The 20,471-nt window shown below is 50.1% G+C and overlaps 1 protein-coding gene across 1 annotated transcript in view; it reads left to right on the top strand.

The window, feature by feature from the left end:
- The window catches only part of Gdpd4 (glycerophosphodiester phosphodiesterase domain containing 4), a 55,054-nt gene extending 35,915 nt beyond the window's left edge, over nt 1-19,139 (top strand). The window contains exons 11-15 of the mRNA XM_048360541.1: nt 4,524-4,745; nt 6,934-7,088; nt 12,511-12,658; nt 17,680-17,762; nt 18,878-19,139. Coding sequence (XP_048216498.1) covers nt 4,524-4,745; nt 6,934-7,088; nt 12,511-12,658; nt 17,680-17,762; nt 18,878-19,139 — 870 coding nt within the window. The remainder of the gene's footprint in view (nt 1-4,523; nt 4,746-6,933; nt 7,089-12,510; nt 12,659-17,679; nt 17,763-18,877) is intronic.
- Nucleotides 19,140-20,471: the final 1,332 nt, after the last annotated feature.

Below are 20,471 nucleotides of genomic sequence, written 5' to 3'. Positions count from 1 at the left end.
CAAGGGTCCCCTGGAAGTTGGAAAATACCTACTTCATGTCTACAGGTGCCTTCTGTGCCGAAGGGCAGTCATTAGCAAGGGGACAAGTGGGGCCCGGGGGGGGGGGGGAAGTATTTCAGTGACGCATTGTACTGAGGATAAAGAAAGAGATGAGGGGGGGAGAGGAAGAGAGGGAAGGAAAAGAAGAGCAGGGAAGGGAAGAGAGGAGAAAGTGTGTGTGTGTGTGTGTGTGTGTGTGTACGCACGCACCTACATATGTATGTACATACAGAGGGAAGGGATGAGAGAAGAAAAAGAGAAAGAAGGAAGGGGTAGGGAATAGATTGGGAAAAGTACCTGGGAAACGTGTTGAGGATAGACTATGGCATTGCTTAAAAAACAAGTTAGCGAGTTCAGAATTACCCTTTTGAGTAACTCAGAGTGGGTAAAAGTTTGATTAAAGTTCATGTCTGCCCTCTCAGGATAAATAACTTTTCCAACGCGTAGCTTAGGAGATCCATGAGAACTAGGTTCTGCCCAATCATATAATCACTTGAGAATCGCACTTAGAAAATACTAAATAAACCGCATGGCGTGAATCTTGAGGGTTTTTAAGATTGTGTTTTGTGTAGAAATTGTGAGAAGTGAAGAATTATGTGACTCTCTGTGCTCAAGGCTAGCGCTCTACCCTTTGAGCCACAGCTCTACTTCTGCCTTTTTCTGAGTAGTTTGTTGGAAATAAGAGTCTCATGGGGGGCTGGGGATATGGCCTAGTGGCAAGAGTGCTTGCCTTCCTATACATGAGGCCCTGGGTTCAATTCCCCAGCACCACATACACAGAAAATGGCCAGAAGCAGCGCTGTGGCTCAAGTGGCAGAGTGCTAGCCTTGAGCAAAAAGAAGCCAGGGACAGTGCTCAGGCCCTGAGTTCACGGCCTAGGACTGGCCAAAAAAAAAAAAAAAGAGTCTCATGGACTTTGCTGCCTTGTCTTGGCTCCCAACCATGATTCTGAGATCTCAGCCCCCTGAGCAGCTAGAATGACAGGCGTGAGCCGCTGGTGCCTGGCTCCCGGATGCTTTTTAGCAAGTAAAGAGTTTGTGAAGATTATCCTGGTGATTCTTCGGTAGCTAGGTCTGATGGTTCACTGGCAATAGCTATGAGTTGGTTATTATTTAGTAATACGTTTATTGCCTTTGTGATTGCTAGTGCCTGTAATCTTACCTACGCGGGAGGTGAGATTGGGCTGATCTAGGCATACACGCAAGGCCTTCTCAACCATGAGCTGGGTGTAATGGCTGGGCCTGTGTGTTCTCTTAGCCGGGTGGAGGCTGAGATCAGGAATATAACATGGTTCCAGGCCAGCTCAGACAGGACAATCTTCACAGAAGCAGCGGGATGTAGTATGTACTTCAGAAATAGGATCATAGTCCAGGCAATGTGCCTGGGCAGGAAGCAAGACCTTGTCTCAAAAATACTAGTATTGGGGGCTGGGGATGTGGCCTAGTGGCAAGAGTGCTTGCCTCCTATACATGAGGCCCTGGGTTCAATTCCCCAGCACCACATATACAGAAAACGGCCAGAAGTGGCACTGTGGCTCAAGTGGCAGAGTGCTAGCCTTGAGCAAAAAGAAGCCAGGGACAGTGCTCAGGCCCTGAGTCCAAGGCCCAGGACTGGCCAAAAAAAAAAAATAAATAAATACTAGTATTGAAAAAAAAAAGATTGGAGGTCTAGACACTAATGGCCCATGCTTGTAAGCCTAGCGATTCACAAGCTGGCATCCGAGTTGTTCAGATTCTTGACCTCAGTTAGCCAGCAGAGAGACAGCAGAGGAGGAGCAGCTCAGGTGGCAGAGAGCCAACATTGGATGAGTCGATTATAGTTTGTTTCCCAATCCAGTTTCCCTCTCTGTCTTCTACTTCAGAGTCTGATTCTCGTGAGCTGTACCTTCCTCTCGTGGCTGTGTCCTCGGTCTGGTGGGCCTCACCGATTTACAGACCCAAGAAGAGTTGTTGATTTTTTAGTCTGGTTATTGTTTTGCTTAGTGTTTAGAGAGCAGTGGCATCTTTCAAGCTCATTACATAGGAGACAGGAAGGTAGAAGTCTATTTGATTATATTTTGAATCAATATACTGATGTCTGTGCTTGCAATAATTGAATAATGTGAAGTAGAATTTACTGAGGCTTCTTAAAATGATTTGTCCATGGTACATTTCTTCCGGTGGTTTGTTTTGCAAAAATAGATTTCAAACATTTAAATTTGCAAGGAAAATGCCTTACAGAAGAAAAGAAATGTTCTTCAGACAGCGATCTCAAAGTAGTGGTTTTATGTTCGGACATGAAAAAGGATTTAGGGTTGCTCAGCAATCTCTACTCCTTAAATGGCTTTGGTACACTTAGTGACCAGATTGCTTTGAGGGCAATGGAATTTGTGGGTTGTTTTTATGGCAGTGGGGTTCATGGCAGATGCGTGGGACCCAAATTAACACGAAAATTTATTAATCATTACTAGTTCTTCTTAAAATGTTTGCCTGGATTCAGCATCATTGGACACATCTGAATGTTTTAACTAAACATTTTGTGACATTTATGAGACATTGGCTCTCTTATTATAGTCTTCATACTTGTAACAATTTTAACCACAGCCATGCGTAACAGAGGGCCTTTTTCTTAGCGTTGTTTTTATTGAGGTGCTAGGTATTTTTATAGGGAGAATCAGAGGGTTGTTTCCCTTTTAACTTGTTAATTCCGGAGAGTTTTTGAAAATGCTCAGCCCTGTGTGGGCAAACATTGTTCCCATTGTGGTTAAGTTCCTTATTTTGTATACAAAAAAGAGGCTCAGACTCCTTCAACTGCTAGATCTACACTATACCACCATTTATCTTTATTGTTTGTGCTATTTTTAAACTTTTTTACCTGCCTTGGTAGTCTTTCCTTCCCTGGTTTTTTTTTTTTTTATATTGTTTTGGGGTTTTTAAAAACAGTGCTGTTTGAGGGGTCTTTTTTGTTTTGTTTTGTTTTGTGTTGGTCCTGAGGCTGGAACCCAGGGCATGGGAGTTAATTGGCTCTTAGCTTTTTTGCTCAGTGCTGGTGCTCTACCACTCGAGCTATCACACTTCTCCCAGCTTTTTGCTAGTTAACTGGAGATAAAAGTCTCCCATCCTCTTCTGCCTGGACTGGCTCGAACCCTGGCCCTCAGCTCTCAGCCTCCTGAGCGGCTAGGAGCTAGGATACTAGCACGAACCACGGGCGCCTGGCTTTAGCCTGTTGTTTTAACAATTTCTCTTCACCATTCAATAAAACAGTCTGGATCTGGTTGTATCTAGAGAGATACTGACTTTGGAAGCAAGCGTCTGCACTCTTGAGAGCTGAGGATAACATCCTAACCTATGCCCCACGCAGAGGTGGGCGCCCTGGTTTCAGTCAGCCTAGCTGCTCTGCCTTCCGGCGCGGTCGTGGGAGGAGTCCACCGTGCCAGGCTGCGGAGCAGGGCTGGGCACAATCGCACTGTGCGACGAAGGGCAGCTTGGGTAGGAAGCTAACGGATGCCAAGAGGGATCTGAGAATGAACAGAAAGTTGTGTCCAGGAGTAAAAGAAACCGTGAAGTACTGCTTCCTTTTCCTGAGAGGTCGTGTTTTCAATCGCTGCCTTCAACCACACGTGATCTGGAATTAGCAATTGAAAACAAAATAATTTGTTGAATTTAATATAGCAAACATACATACGGCCTGCTGTGTATAAGGTAAAGGATCATGCACTGCCAAGAACATGGCACAGTGAAGGAATTCACATGAACTGTGTACTCTGTGTATCCTTACATGCTACCAGACCCTGTAACTACATAGACGATACCCATCTCCTGCCCCATTTTGTAGTTTGGGCAGTTAGGTAATTAAATTATTTTTACCAAAGATGCCCAGCAAGAAGCATATTGAGCCAGGATGTGAGCGTTGGTCTATTTAAGACATGTGCAAATAGCTATTGAATGACTTATCAAAGCATAAAAATGGGCCATCTGGGTTTATGTCATCACGATCTTTTTCGTTCGGGAGTAGTTTAGGAAGGCTTCATGAAGGAGGTGGCATTTGAGCGGGTTGAGGGTAGGATTTCAGCAGGCAGTTATGGAAAGCGAAGTCAACGAGGAGGAGGTAGAGCTGGGAATGAATCCAATCGGGAAGCCAAAGCGCTGGTTTTTCCTGTTACATAAAACTAGACTAAGGAGCACAGGCAGGCAGACGGTGCGGCTGGAAAGGGATGCACCGCTTAAAGGCGTGGAGCAAAAGGCTGGGGAGGAGGGTGAAGATGAGAAAGTGGAAAACCTCAGAACAGTTGGGAAATGGAGCACATCATTCCAAACATAATTACCAGTGGAGAACACGTTTTCTCTCCTGTGGAACGTGTGCTAAAACTAATCTTTCAGAGGGCCTCGTTGGTGGAGCGTCTTCCTGGATGTGACGGCGCTAGGTGTGCAGTCAGTACCCAGCAGTGGAACTGGCAACGACTTTTGGATGAGAACCAATACTTTCTTGGATGTGTTTATTTTTAGCAAATGCCCTATTACAATATGAAACCTCTATCCGAGGCAGACAAAAGAAGAGCAAGAAACCAGTCAATTCCAAGACTCGTCGATTTATTGGAATTTGCAAAGAAGGAAAAGAAGTTTTTGATATTTGATCTTTTCCGTCCTCCACCAAGCCACCCTCTCAGAGGAGACTTTATCCAGCACGTGGTGGAGGAGATCCTCAAGTCTAAGATCGAGCAGCATCTGGTAGGTCTACCGTTGGACTTAGGGTAGGTTGGGAAGTGGTTGCATTTCCCAGGGCCATAATCGTTGATTTTGTGTGTGTGCCAGTGTTGTATAGGAACTCAATTGGTGAGAAACAAAGAAGCCACTTTTTTTTTTTTGCTAGTCCTGGGGCTTGAACTCAGGGCCTGAGCACTGTCCCTGGCTTCTTTTGGCTCAAGGCTAGCACTCTGCCACTTGAGCCACAGCACCACTTGTGGCCTTTTCTGTGTATGTGGTACTGAGGAATTGAACCCAGGGCTTCATGCATGCTAGGTGAGCACTCTACCCCTAAGCCACATTCCCAGCCCAATCAAATTGGGAGTTTTTAAGAGGAAGCTGGCAACTGTAGGAGGTCTCCTGTCTCAAAGACCTACAGTCCAGAACAGAGCTTGCACAAAACTTTTAAAGAGAAAAACCACATGTTTGGGGTGGAGATCCCAAACCCAACAAAAGCAGACCGTTTAGGGAAATACTGAGCTACAAGCAAAACTTTCCACTAGGGAAGTAGTTTGGGGGCCAGCTAAACTTTCCATCTAGGCAAAGGTCAGGTTGAGCTGGTAATCAAGGACAGGCGTTCTCTAGCAAAAGCTTTCCTAGGGCAAACAGCATATCTGTGTATCCTCTGAAACAGAGTTCTTCTAGCTCTCCTGGAGTGAAAAATGGCTCAGCTCAACCCTAAGCTTTTGGCGCTTGGTGAGAAGCCCCCCTCCACCCAGCAAAGCACCAAGATGGCCATGAGGACAAGGCATGTTACTTAGACCCCCGTCTCCTCGTTCCACTGGGCCTGGGGCTTGAACTCGGAGCTTGGGTTCTGTCCCTGTAGCTTTTGTGCTGAAGGCTAGTGCTCTGCCATTTGAGCTACAGCTCCACTTCTGGTGTGTGTGTGTGTGTGTGTGTGTGTGTGTGTGTGTGTGTGTGTGTGTGTGTGTGTGTGTGTGTTTAATTGGAGATAAGAATCTTACAGACTATCCTGCCCAGACTGGCTTTCAACTGCGGTCCTCAGATCTCAGCCTCCTGAGTAGCTAGGATGGCAGGCCCGAGCCACAGGAACACAGCTTCATAATTGAAATTTCATCTACATTGTACATCTTCCCTTAAGGAATCTTGCATCTTCTGAACCTGGAGATTATGGCTTACATGGTTACATTTGATCATCTCAGAATGAACCAGTTAAAATTCTCCCAGAGAAAAACAGAAAGACCGTTTTCTATTCCAAGCCAAGTAAAATATCAACACCTCATTTTCAAAAAAAGAATGTATATAATAACTATGTGATGTGACTGATACCATTATAGACTATAATGCCAACACTTTAAGACCCGGCTTTAGTAAATGATTTAGAAAACCAATGGGTGGCTGTTTGAATAGAGATGAGTCATCATTATTTCTAGAGCAGCTCTCTGTATTTGGGCAGTCGGTTATTCCAAAGCACTTAAGTTCTCAGAATATTATTGGAGTGCCATGAGAGAAGCAAACACTTATCTTCTTGCAAATGGAACTGTTTCCATGGAAGGACCCTAATGACCTCCCCATTTGGTAGGAAATCGCCCCTTTTAAGATGATTTTTAGCATCATTAACCAGAAGGGTATTTTTTGGCCTTCACCTTTCATGTGTCTACCAATTCCTTTTCCACCTTTTTTTCCCCAGTCAGTATTAGTGAGTGAACTCAGAATCTTATGTATTCTAGGCAAGCTCTCTACCCCTAGCCACGGCCCTAGCGCTCACACTTTCCTCAGCCGCTTTCTGTACCCAGTGGGTCCAGAATGTTCATGTTAACGGAAGAATTGAACACCCTTGATGAAGGCACTCTTTTCAAAGTTCATTGGCCCGTGCCGCTAGGGCCTCACGCCTGTCACCCTAGCTGCTCAGGAGCCTGAGGCCTGAGGATCGCGGTTCAAAGCCAGCCCAGGCAGTTAAGTTCGTGAGACTCTCATCTCCAATGAAGCACCAGAAAACCAGAAGTGGCGCTGTGGCTTAAGTGGTAGGGCCCTAGCCTTGAGCTGAGGAGCTCAGGGACAGCGCCCAGGCCCAGAGTTCAGGCCCCAAGACCAACGCACATACATTTCATTCAACACTGTTGGTTGGGTCAGGTTTCTGCTTATAAGTGGAGCTCCATCCATTCCTAGACAACTCAGAATCCACTCCAGGCGTTCTTCCTTCTCCTTGTAGATCCTTTGGCTGCCCAATCAGGAGAGAGATTACGTCCAGAGGGCAGCGCCTGGCTTTCAGCAAGTGGGCCGTTTAAATCCCGTTCATCGACTTGTAAAGGAAAACATCAGTAAAATAAATGTTGACTACAAGACGTTATTCTACAATGGGATGAAGTAAGTGTGTGAGCCCACCTCTGGGGGCTTGTGCCATCTTATATTTACGAAGGGTACACTCTACCTACGCTGCTTAACCGCTCCCGTGTTTAGGATTCATCGTGTTCTTGTCTTCTTTGAAATCTTCTCTCTCCTCCCTGCTCCTCTGACATGTTCTTCTGCCAACAAACATTTAGTAAGAATAGGACACACCCCTGGGGGCCAGCTTTAACTCCTTTGTGCACCAGCCGCTCACCATTCCCCGTCTTGTGTGCGCGCACACGCGTGAACGGGGCTAGAACTCACAGCCGGACGCTTTTCCCCTCGGGGCTGGCCCTCTACCGCTCTTCCACGTTCTAGCTGCTTAGTTGGGATGAGAATCTCACAGACTTTATTGCCTAGAGTCATCAGACCTCGGCGCGAACCGCCAGCGTCTGCTTGCTGTGCTTTTGTGTGTGCTTGGCGTTTCTATTCGCGTGTAAGATGCGCGTGGCAGTGGCACTGCAGCTCAGAGGGGCAAGGAGCTGGCCTCCGGGGAGTCAGCTGAGAGACAGCACCCAGGCCCTGAGTTCAAGCCCCGTGATGAGGGGGAAAAAAGACATTAAAAAGTCAAAGCTTGTGATGAATAAAGTTCTCTTGAAGAAGAACACGCTGCTTCTTTCCTCTCGCCATTTCCACAGGGATCGCAGTGCATCGGAATTCGTTTTGTCCCTTTTTCTGTTTTTTTTTTGGTCCTGGGGATTGAACCTAGGACATTGCACCGGCTAGACGAGCGCTCTGCCATGGACGTGCGTCCCGGCCCCCAGAGACACATTTCTTCTAGAAGTAGTTCAGAGCGCGTGTCAGGAAAGTGAGACGGGAGCGTTGGGAGGGATCGAGCGGCTGGAAGGGGAGGAGGGGGACGGAGAGCTCACCGCGCAGCGCTGTGATCTCGGCGACCCCACGCAGCCGGGGCGGGAGCGGGGTTTGCACGGCTCCAGGGAGAGGCTCTGCTTGGGAGCTGCTCACAAGCCACCCTGCCGGCAGGTTTGATGGCGGGCACCTTCAGATGAGGTCGGGGGTGAGGTCTTCCTGGGGAGGGGGGGGGTGGCCCCAGGGGAGCGAGGTGCGGGCCACAAAGCAGATCGTCACCGCGAGCACACACACACTTTACAGCACGCGCAAACCCGGAGCGGCGACCAGAGTCACAGGAGCACACCGGGATTCAGAGCACAGCGCGCAGTCCAACCGGCGTAGGACCTGAAGACATGGGAGCCGCTTTACTTATTCTTTAACTCGGCCCAGTAGCTCAACCTACGGTAGCGTTGAGAGAGGGAGATAATCTTAGAGGTGGTTCAGCGGGAAGTACAAGGAAATAGAAACATGCGAACAATGGGGCTGAAGTGTTCTCACTGGGAGTTACAGGTAACAACACCTACTTGTTGGCTCTTGTTTTTGTTTTTTGGTACCCACTGGAATAGTCCAAAGATTCCGGGGGTTCGCTCATCGTGCTGCAGACAGCAAAATGCGGGGCAAATATGTAAGCCAGGAAGTTGTAGCTGCCCCTCTGGTCGCCGGCCGGTGTTGCGGAGCAGGTTTCCTGCTTCCCTTTCTCAGGGCGGAAGTCGTTGACCACAGGCAGTCGCCCCTGCTGAGTGGCATTCACCGCAGGCAGTCGCCCCTGCTGAGTGGCGGAGGGCGGGTGTGAGCACAGCTCCTTTCACTCTGCCTTCATCCCGCAGCCATTCTGGACACGGGGATTGTGTCCAGAGCCTGGCTTAGCTCAGCAGGTATTGACTAGTCAGAAGGTGTACAGTGTACCGTGATAGTTTCATATGAAAGACCCACAGACACAAGATGGCCTCCCTCTCCCTAAGGAAGCTATTTTACAGAGGAAGGAAAATGGGCTTTCCCCATGGACCGAACTGTTAAACCATCATGACACATCCACGGGCAGGATGTCGTTCCAAACGGTTTCCTTTGTGAACCTCTACATTTTCAGGAAGTCACCAGTTGCACCTGAAACATTTGTGAAATGTTTATGACCAGAATATTTGTGATGAGGATCACAAAGCTCAGACATTGTGAACTTGCCACTTCCACCTTACTTAAGATTATTTGAACATAGAGACACTCTGTTTTTTGATGTTGGACATGTTTCATGTTTTGTTTTGTTTGTTAGACAGGGTTCCAGTACCCTGAACAGCCTCCTTCCTCATGCTGGGAGTGTAGCCATTTCAGTGTGGGAAAATGTTAAATAAGTATCATCTTAACTGGCAAGCAAAGCACAATTATATACACGTTTACAGGGTACAAGATGATGTTTTGATACATGTATAGAATGTGGAATGCTTAAATTTGTAACTATTACTTCACTTACTATTTTTTTGTGAGATTGGCAATTTACTCCCTTAGTTCTTTTGAATTTGCAATACATTTTTATTGGTTGTAATTACCCTGCTGTTCTGCAAATCTGAAAAACGTTCTTCCTCCTGAACTGAAACTTTGTGACCTTATTTTCTCTCCATTTTCTCACCCCAGCCTCTAAAAGTTATCATTCTATGAACTTCTGTGACGTTTTTCTTTTGGTACCTATCCTGGGGCTTGAACTCAAGGCTTGGTGCTATGTCTAAGTTTTTTTTGCTCAAGGCTAAAGTGCTCTGCCACTTGAGCCACAGCTCCTTCTGGCTTTTTGGTGATTAAATGGAGGTAAGTCTCATGGACTTTGAACTGCAATCATTAGATCTCAGTCTCCTGAGTCGCTAGGATTATAGGCATAAGCCATTGGTGTCCAGCTGCTATGACTTTTAAAGATTCCAAAATTAAGAGTATACAGTATTTGTCTTATTTTATATAGGTTCCTCCATATTGATGCAAATGACTGAACTTCCTTCTTTTTAAAGACAGAACAGTGTTTGTTCCATTGTCTATATATGACATATGCATATAATACACATATATATGTATATACATGTATATGCACAAACATCCTATCTTTTCTTCTTCTTCATTTTTTTTTTGCCAGTCCTCCACTTGAACTCAGGGCCTGAGCTCTGTCCCTAAGCTTCTTTTGCTCAAGGCTAGCACTCTACCACTTGAGCCACAGCGCCACTTCCAGCTTTTTCCGGTTATGTGGTGCTGAAGAATTGAACCCAGGGCTTCGTGCATGCTAGGCAAGCGCTCTACCACTAAGCCACATTCCCAGCTCATCCTGTCTTGTCTTCATCTCCTCTTCATTGGTGGATACTTGAATGACTTCCATAGCTTGACCATGCTGCAGTAAATGTGGAAATGCCTCCAACCCTTGGCTATATTGATTTCATTTCCTTCAGATACATAGCCAGAGTGAAATCGACAGATCAGATGGCAATTCTACTTTTTAGTTTGGGGGTTGTTTGTTTTTTTTAGACCCTCCATCCTGTTTTCTATAGTAGTTATAGTCATCCACGTTCCCACCAACAGCATAGAAAGACAGGAGGATCACAAGTTCAACACCAGCCCAAGCAAAGGTAGTGAGATCCTATCTCCAAAACAGAATACCATCTGAAGGCCCGGGGCATGGCTCGCGGTCAGTTGCCTGCCTAGCATGTATGAGGCTCAACCCCCAGAATTGTAGAAACGTCTGTGATGGCAGCACACGTTCTGTGTGTGTGATGAAGCACGTGAGCGTGGATGTGTATGTGATCAAGCACGTGAGCGTTGATGTGTATGTGATCAAGCACGTGAGCGTTGATGTGTGTGTGATCAAGCTCGTGAGCGTTGATGTGTGTGTGATCAAGCACGTGAGCGTTGGTGTGTGTGTGATCAAGCACGTGAGCGTTGATGTGTATGTGATCAAGCACGTGAGCGTTGATGTGTGTGTGATCAAGCACGTGAGCGTTGATGTGTGTGATGATGAAGCACGTGAGCGTTGATGTGTGTGTGATCAAGCACGTGAGCGTTGATGTGTGTGTGATCAAGCACGTGAGCGTTGATGTGTGTGATGATGAAGCACGTGAGCGTTGATGTGTGTGTGATCAAGCACGTGAGCGTTGGTGTGTGTGTGATCAAGCACGTGAGCGTTGATGTGTGTGTGATCAAGCACGTGAGCGTTGGTGTGTGTGTGATCGAGCACGTGAGCATTGATGTGTGTGTGATGGAGCACGTGAGCGTTGATGTGTGTGTGATCAAGCACGTGAGCGTTGATGTGTGTGTGAAGCACGTGAGCGTTGATGTGTGTGTGATGAAGCACGTGAGCGTTGATGTGTGTGTGATCAAGCACGTGAGCGTTGATGTGTAGCTCTGTGGCTTCGTCATCTCTGCACGCGGACAGATCCGGTCCCATAGTTAAAACGCAGACACTGGTTTACTCCCGCAAGCGTCCAGCAGCAGGGGGAATAGATGGCTTCTTTCCACTTTGTTCTTTTACAAGATTGAGTGTGTCAGGGGCTCTGCTTTTCCGTATATATTTTCAGTTTCTCTGACCTGACTCTACAGGAAGGCCTGCTGGAACATTCCAGATGCTGACCTGACTCTACAGGAAGGCCTTCTGGAACATTCCAGGCCACAGCTCAGCGTGGGGGCGCTGAGCTTTCCGCCCGGGGACTCGCCGTCGACTGCGTCCCCTGTGGTGGCTTCGGTGTATAATCCCGTGCCTGCGTCGTGGAGTTCGTGTTTGTCGCCTCGTGTGAGGGTGTGCTCCCCGAGGGCTCCCCGAGGGCCCCCCGAGGGCCCCGCCGGCCTCCGTCTCCTCTCCACCCGCGCTGTCGCTTGGCCTGATGCCGGGTGCTCGTTGCTGTGCGGCCGCTGCGGTGCCGGCCATTGCCGTTTCTCTAGATTCCTTCTTCGTGTGTGCAGATGCTTCTTGTTTCTGAGTGCTGGGAGTCCAGCTGCTCTGGCATCTGGCTGTGTCGCTGTCGCCTCACTTGAAGGGGAGGGGACCCCTCCCCCCCCCCCCCCGCCGAGCTGTCTGCTCCGGGGTGGTCAGGCTTAGCTTTCATCAGAGCGGCTATCTCGGCTCCCTGGGTCTTCGGGGGGGGGGTCCCCTCCACACACCGCCCGCCCCAGGGTTCCCGGGAACCTGAGCGGTCACCCCGGGGTCCCCTCCACACACTGCCCGCCCCAGGGTTCCCGGGAACCTGAGCGGTCACCCCGGGGTCCCCTCCACACACTGCCCGCCCCAGGGTTCCCGGGAACCTGAGCGGTCACCCCGGGGTCCCCTCCACACACTGCCCGCCCCAGGGTTCCCCAGAACCTGAGCGGTCACCCCGGGGTCCCCTCCACACACTGCCCGCCCCAGGGTTCCCGGGAACCTGAGCGGTCACCCCGGTCGGGCCCCTGGGTCCCCGCCTGCCTCGCCTTCCCCCTTTGCCCCTCGGTGGTGAGTGGCTCTAGGCCGGCCTTGCACGGGCGTGGCGGCTCCCGCGGGTGGACGTGGCGGGTGACGCTGGCTCTCAGTGCTCTGTGGCTTCTGTTTCTGTTCCAGGGAGTACAAGGACGCGAACATTAACATCAACCTCTACCTCGTCAACGAGCCGTGGCTCTTCTCCCTGGCTTGGTGCTCCAGGATTAACTCGGTGACCACGGACAACATCCCGGTCCTCAGTCAGCTGAACTACCCCTACTTCTTCATGGTGAGCTGCTCGTCTAGATCTTTCTTCCACGCCTTTCGGTGACTCAATGCCCCGTGCCCTGGGGAGCCACCGAACACAATGTCCCCAGCCGGCGCTGGCGCTGCGGCCTTCATTGTTCTATCCAGATGCTTCCGTGGTGGGCATGTTTTAAGCGTCCGCCCGTGTTTTACACTCAGTAGTTGTGCGCGTGTGTGGTTATGAGTTGGTCACAGCTGTCGCCGTCGCCAGGACAGCAGAGTTCCGCGGGGACCTCGCCAGCGGCTGCATGGAGCGTGAGCTTTGTTATTCCAGCCCCAGCGCCTGGAGGAACCACGGTGTGGACAGCGGCGGGGCTGGGGGAGACGCCTGCAAACGGCCTCCTGAACACAGTGCCCTGACCCCTCGCCTGGCGCCCGCGGAGGGGGGCCCGGGCTCCTCTGCACAGACAGCAGGTTCTGCTTGGGGCGAAATAGCAGCCAACAGAAAATGGTTTTTAAATTGGTTTCCAAGCTGGAATCTCACCCGTGTCCCAGGTTGGCCCTAAGTTCCTTGGCTGAAGTGAAGCTCCTGCCCCAGCCTCCCAAGAAGCCGTGACTAAAGGCATGCGCTACGCCAGCCGGCTGACCGCAACCGCTCAGCTTTGCTCCTTTGCAAGCGTTAGGCAGGAAAGCCTTGCTGGGGAAGGGTTTCACGTGACCCTTTCTGTACCGCCACCTCCGTTCATCTATGTTTCTTTCCTTTCCTCTTTGTTTCCCCTGCGCTGGCGCTGTGGGTTGAATTCAGGGTCTTATGCTTTCCCTTAACGTTTTACTCATACCTCCACGTCCCGCATTTGGCGAGAGTCTTAGGGACTTCCTGTCTGGGCTGGCTTTGAACCTGGATCCTTCCATCTCAGCCTCCTGAGTAGCTAGGATGACAGGCGGGAGCCCCCAGCGCCCAGCAGGTCCTGTTTCTGGCCTGTTGACCCCCGCAGGCGGGATCAGCAACAAGGCACAGTCTCGCAGGGCGGCACTGTATTAGGGCTCTCTGGTGCAAATGAGGACTTACTGGCTTTTCTTTCCCTGGCGACTTTCTAGAAGTACAAGGAAGGGAACCTTGGACGGCAGGTCTCTCAGCACGGCTGGGTAGGGTTACCCCCTCCTTCATTTCCTCCCGGTTCCCTCTCCCTGACTCTCCTCTGCCCCCAAGTGGTAAAGATCCATTCCAACCAAGTGTCTGGAAAGCGTCGCTGTTGGATTGGTTCGCTGTTTGTCCCCCGTTTCTGTGCTTCCCCTTCCCCTCCCCAAATCAGATGAACTTACAGACAAGACTCAAAAGCAGTGACATCAGGGAATAAACCAAAGGAATAATTTTTTTAAAAATGAGAGAAAAATGAAGTAACTGCAAACAGCACACACACACACACACACACACACACACACACACACACACACGAGAAAGGAGCCCTCTACTTTCCATTTCTTGGAGACCATTTCGATAAGCATCATTTTATATAGTCATATGCACGTGGCTAGTGAGCTATTCTGATTTTCTGCCAAGAATATCCTAAATGTATCCTAGTTATTACAAATGAGGGAAACCACGCAGCCTATGTTTCTTTGGGTCTGGTTTGCTTCACTTAATATAATTTGTGGGCTGGGAATATGACCTAGTAGCAAGAGAGCTTGCCTCACATACATGAAGCCCTGGGTTCAATTCCCCAGCACCACATTTACAGAAAATGGCCAGAAGTGGCGCTGTGGCTCAAGTGGCAGAGTGCTAGCCTTGAGCAAAAAGAAGCCAGGGACAGTGCTCAGGCCCTGAGTCCAAGGCCCAGGACTGGCAAAACAAAACAAAACAAAACAAAACTATCATCATTAATATAATTTGTTCCAAGTCTTTCTACTTCCTTACAAATGGGGCAATGTCATTCTTTCTGATAGAAGCATAGTAGATGTCTATGGCCATACCACCCTGAACGTTCCCGATCTCGTCTGATAGAAGCATAGAATTCCGTTGTGTATATACACCCCATAGACCTGTCATCCTAGCTACTCAGGAGTCTGAGGTCTGAGGATTGCGGTTCAGAGCCAGCCCAGGCAGGAAAGTCTGTGAGACTCTTATCTCCGATTAACCACCAGAAAACTAGAAGTGGTGCTGTGGCTCAAGTGGTAGAGCACTAACCTTAAACTGAAGAGCTCAGGGTCTTAGGGACAGTGACCAGCCCAGAGTTCAAGCCCCATGACCGACAAAAAGAAAAGAAAAAGAAAAAAAGACAGAGTATAGTTTAGAAAGCAGTATACCCTCCACATTCCTATCTCCCTGAATTAGTAATGGCTCAAAGTTGTCCATTTGGGAAGTGTGTTTTTACTTAACTGATGCTACTACACCTGAAGCATTTTTCCCCTGAGCTGATGATAATTTAATGTGACTCATCAAAGTTCAAAAAAGTAGAAAAAGCTATGTTTAAAAAAATCATGGAGGAGATGGGAAGTCCGTGGCGGTTAACTCCACTTACAGGGCAGCTTGACTTCTCTCCATGTGTATTTTCCTGAGACTGAGAGCAATGGTCAGGTCCAGATCTCCACCTCAGGTGTCATCTTCAGGAAGGCCCCCTGCATCTGCCAGAATAATACATGGGGGACAGGGAGGCCATTTAAGGAAAGTATCACGTCTTAATGCAGATTCTGGCCATCCTGTTTGTTCTGATTCGGAAGGACAGACTGAACTGTACGGGGACTTGATGGTTGTGCTTCTCTGCTGCAGAACATCCTGAAAAATGAAGATTCAGGTTCAGAAGCAGCATGTTCCGAAAACAGGTGTAATTCAAGAACTTTAGAAAGCAGAAACTGCGATTCTAAACGGAAAAAATGTGGAAAACATGTTGTTCCTTCAGTAGTTTGGAAGGAAATATGTAAGCATTGTATTCTTGTTTATTTAAAGGTAATCCTTCATTCTGGAGATGTTGACAAATTGTCGGAATTATGAGGCTGTCTTTCATTTAAAATTTTGTCTTTTTACTTTAGTTATATATGTGCATTCGTGCTTTGCTTTCACTATTCAACTTTCAATTACTAAGTAGTGATCTGGCTTATAGTGTCATTTTTCAAAGAAGAAAAGTAAAAGATACTTTATCTGGATTTGCCACAGAAAAGGTTCAAACTCAGAATGACATTGGAAAAAGGCCCAGCAAGGCCAGAAGTAATTGTTTTGTATTTCAAATCAAAGCAGGCTTCCAATAACTCTGCACTATCTACACTAGATATTTGCTTTTTATGTGTCAAAGGATGCTTATATGGGGCTGGGGATATGGCCTAGTGGCAAGAGTGCCTGCCTCATATACATGAGGCCCTGGGTTCGATTCCCCAGCACCACATATACAGAAAATGGCCAGACGTGGCACTGTGGCTCAAGTGGCAGAGTGATAGCCTTGAGCAAAAGGAAGCCAGGGACAGTGCTCAGGCCCTGAGTTCAAGCCCCAGGACTGGCAAAAAAAAAAAAAAGGATGCTTATACATCTATTCAGTCACCACTGCTTGGATGGCATCTGGAATTCCTAGATTAGAAAGGCTTCATGGACTGACTGAATCACTGAATTCATCCCTTTCATGAATTCTAGTCAATACCAATGAAACAGACTGTGATCCTGGTCTGTTAGGTAAAACTTTCATGGAAAGTGCTTTGGTGTCATTAATGAATAAGAGCAAGACATTTGAGAGAAAAAAAAATCACCAGGAGCCAGTAGCTTACTCAGGAGGCGCTTATCTCCAATTAACCACCAAAAAGCCAGAAGTGAACCTTTGGATCAAGTGGTAGAGCGCTAGCCTCAAGCAAAAACGCTCAGGGACAGCACTTAGGCCCTGAGTTCAAGTACCAGAATTGGCATTAAAATTTTTAAAAAGATCTTTTTCCATCCTTCCTCCCCAAGCTTGTGTTAATCTTTTTCGGTGAGATGTGTTTCTCATAGCAACAAATGGAAAGGATAGGATCTTGTGTTTGTTTGTTTTGCCAGCCCTGGGGCTTGAACTCAGGGCCTAGCTGCTGTCCCTGAGCTCTTTTGCTCAAGGCTAGCACTCTACCACTATGAGTCACAGCGCCACTTTTGGTTTTTGAGTGGTTAGTTGGAGATACGAGTCCTGTGAGTTTTTCTGCCTAGGCTGGCTTCGAACCATGCTTCTCAGATCTTATCCTTCTGATTGGCTAGGATTACAAGCATGAGCCGCCAGTGCCTGGCTGGTATTTGGTTATGTAGGTAAAAAGGAGTGGGAGGTAAGTTTTATGGGAGAGAAAAATGGGATGGTAGAGTTAGATAAGTAGAAGAAAATTAATGTCTTTCTGTGTTTGTTTAGGGAATGGGTGGGGGTTTTGTACACTCATGCATACAGATTTTTTTTTTAAAAGATAACACAGCTATAACCCTAGCTACTCAGGAGGCTGAGATCTGAGGATCACAGTTCAAAACGGGACTGGGCGGGAAAGTCAGTGAGGCTCTTATCTCCAAATAACCGTCAAAAGGCCAGAGTGGAGCTGTGGATCAAGTGGTCGAGCGCTAAACTTGAAACAAAAAAACCTAAAGGACAGTACCCAGGCCCTGAATTCAAGGTCTAGTACCAGGGTGTGCACGCCCATGTACACACACACACACACACACACACACACAAAACCAAACAAAAACCAGAAATAGAAATTAAATTGCAAAAAAAAAAAGATTTTTAAGTAATCTAAGCATGTGTGAATTAAGGTGAGGAGGAAGCACTGAGCGTGGAGAAGCGCGGGGGTGGAGCTCCATCTGTAGATGCAGTGAGGTACGAATGGAGGTGTGTTGACAGGCAGCGATCAGCTCAAATGCGATCCTCAGATAAAGTGAAGGAAGGGAAGCGAAATGCAAGAGCGAAGTGGAGGCGGCAGTGGGGACACGCTGGAATGTCGTGGCCCCGGGTTGGCGGAGGGCCCTTCTCCCCGTGGTGACTCTGTGTTGCCCTGTGGGATGCGGGGGACGGGGGATTCGATCCCGCCTCCCGGCTCCCCCTCCACCCGCCCCACCTCTCGCTCCGTGTTTTGCAGACCCCGGGCTACTACACGTGCATGTGGCTGCTCGTGGACTTCACCTCCGCCGTCCTCGTGGCGCTCGTGTGCTGCTTCCACTGGTGAGCGCGCGGCGGGTGGAAGGCCGGTCCCGGGGGAGGAGGCGGCCCGGGGCCCCGAGGGCGAGGCCCGGACCGTGCGAGCGAGGCGGCCCGGGGCCCCGAGGGCGAGGCCCGGACCGTGCGAGCGAGGCGGCCCGGGGCCCCGAGGGCGAGGCCCGGACCGTGCGAGGGAGGAGGCGGCCCGGGGCCCCGAGGGCGAGGCCCGGACCGCGCGCTCCACGCGGAGCCGTGGGCGAGGACTGCCTCTCCCCTGCCCGCCGTGAACCCACGGAGCGGGGTGTGGAAAGGAAGCAGATGGGGTCTCGCTCCGCACCGCAGGGCGCCCGCCACGCCGGCTGCGGGTTCTCCGTGTCTGTTGTAGAAAGCGGCGCGCGAGCGTCCCTGCAGCGCGATGGGATGGGGAGGTTCACGGCGGAGGAGGGATGGAACCTCCTGGAAAAGGCGAGCTCGGCGACGCCACGCGGCCTCGGACAAACCCCATCACGCCTTCATTTAGAACTGAGCCGCTAAGGGGGATCGAGGCCCGCGCTGCTTCAAGCGCGACTCCGACCCCTGTGCGCGCGTCGCCCGGGCTGCGTGCGACCGAGAGGCCTGAGCGCATGGCCCGGGCTGCGTGCGACCCTTCCGCATGGCCCGGGCTGCGTGCGACCCTTCCGCAGAGGCCCGGGCTGCGTGCGACCCTTCCGCAGAGGCCCGGGCTGCGTGCGACCGAGAGGCCTGAGCGCATGGCCCGGGCTGCGTGCGACCCTTCCGCAGGGGCCTGAGCGCATGGCCCGGGCTGCGTGCGACCCTTCCGCAGAGGCCCGGGCTGCGTGCGACCCTTCCGCAGAGGCCCGGGCTGCGTGCGACCCTTCCGCGGAGGCCCGAGCGCATCGCCCGGGCTGCGTGCGACCCTTCCGCAGGGGCCTGAGCGCATGGCCCGGGCTGCGTGCGACCCTTCCGCAGAGGCCCGGGCTGCGTGCGACCCTTCCGCAGAGGCCCGGGCTGCGTGCGACCCTTCCGCAGAGGCCCGGGCTGCGTGCGACCCTTCCGCAGAGGCCTGTGCGCATCGCCCGGGCTGCGGGGCGACCCTTCCGCAGGGGCCCGAGCGTCCCGCGTGCTCTGCTTTCTTCCAGGTGGAAGGAAGCCAAGAAGGAAAGACGGCTGGAAGTCTGCAGCATCGCCCCAGGTAAGGCCTCGGGCCCCTCTGCAGCCCCCGCCGCTGCGTCCCGAGGGGGTGAGGGGGAGATGGGCCCCGGGGGCGGCCGGGAAGTCCAGTCCCGTCCGCCCCATCCCCGGCTCGCAGCCGAGCCGTCAGTCAAGCGCCGGGGGGCGCTGGGCACAGAGCGAGGTGACCGCAGGCGTAGCTCGGCCTGCGGCGGGTGTGGCTCACGCTGAACAGCGGGGCTGTTGTCCTTAACACCTAAGAGCTTCTCCTCAGAAAACACCGGGGGCTTCTGGAGAAATACCTTCTGACTTGATTCTACTGTGTGGACACCAAATGTCACGAGCACAAACCTAGATGAGATTGTGTGACCGTGTGGTGTGCATGCACGCCGCATAGAATAAGAATGTGTGTGTGTGAGGGGAAGTGACTGCTCCCAGGGTCATGGTGAACGGAAAACGTGACAGTGAGTGAAGCAGGGAAATCAATACCACCAGACTCAGCACAAGATGGATAGGCTGTTGCTTGCACGACATAGCATTGTTTTATAATAAAGCTTTCTGATTAGGAATACACTCTAAACTAATGATTAAAAGCATATAATAGTATCGTCAGTAGATAAGCCAGTAAATCAATATGTAATTATCAGCAGTACTGTTCATAGTTGTACAGTTTGTTTTTTTTAATGCTAGAATGACTCCAAATCTGGAATGTGTTATGACATCATTGTAGCCACAATGTCACAGGAATTTTTCAGCTCTATTATGATCCTATGGGCGACTGACCAAAACACTGCTTTGTGGCAGGTGACTAAACAACGTGGCATAACTATTACTTCCATGGCTTGTACATCATATTTGATATTGTAAGTAATCTAGAGATTTAAAGTATGTAAGAGGACGTGTATAGGTTAGGTTTTATTTAAGCAGCACTGGGATTTGAACTCGTCCTTGTTAGGCAGGTGTTGGACCAGCGGAGGCTGCCCCCAGCTACGTCTGCTAGCCGTGTCTTTGGGCTCTGAGTATCCTCTGAGTCCTAGCACCAGTCCCCTGCTACTGACAAGGAATGATCAAATAGCTTGTAACCCAGATGACCGCTAACAGCAGCCTTCAGATTTCGTCAAAACCATGAGATCCCTTGGAAGATTTTCAAGCACAGATATTTACTTGTCCATCTCTTTATATAGTGTCTGTACATCACGCATTGAGTACCTACCTCGTGCCAGACGCTCTAAAAGGCTGCAGAGAAGTGAAATCTGTGGAGGGTGTGGCCCAAGATGGCGGCGGGTGGTGGAGAGGGCAGAGGTGGCCTACAAAGACCAGTGAGGAAGTCCGGCTGAGCCAGGCACCAGGTCCAGGACAGAGCAGCCCTACTGTGCGCCGCGGGGCTGGGAGTGGCCCGCAGGGCTCAGCTATGCTCCGTGTGTGCCGAAAGATGGAGAACGAAAACCACAGAGGACCTGGACTTGTAGGCTGGAGTCCAGTCTCTGCTACAGCCCATGGAGAGATGGAAATTTCCAAACAAGGGAAATGGCGAGGGCTGGACACTATTTATTCAGCTGAACA

The sequence above is a fragment of the Perognathus longimembris genome, chromosome 13, assembly GCF_023159225.1.
Source record: "Perognathus longimembris pacificus isolate PPM17 chromosome 13, ASM2315922v1, whole genome shotgun sequence".
NCBI lineage: Eukaryota > Metazoa > Chordata > Mammalia > Rodentia > Heteromyidae > Perognathus > Perognathus longimembris.
The sequence above is the reverse complement of the archived record's forward strand: the minus strand, read 5'-3'. Positions and strand labels throughout refer to the sequence as shown.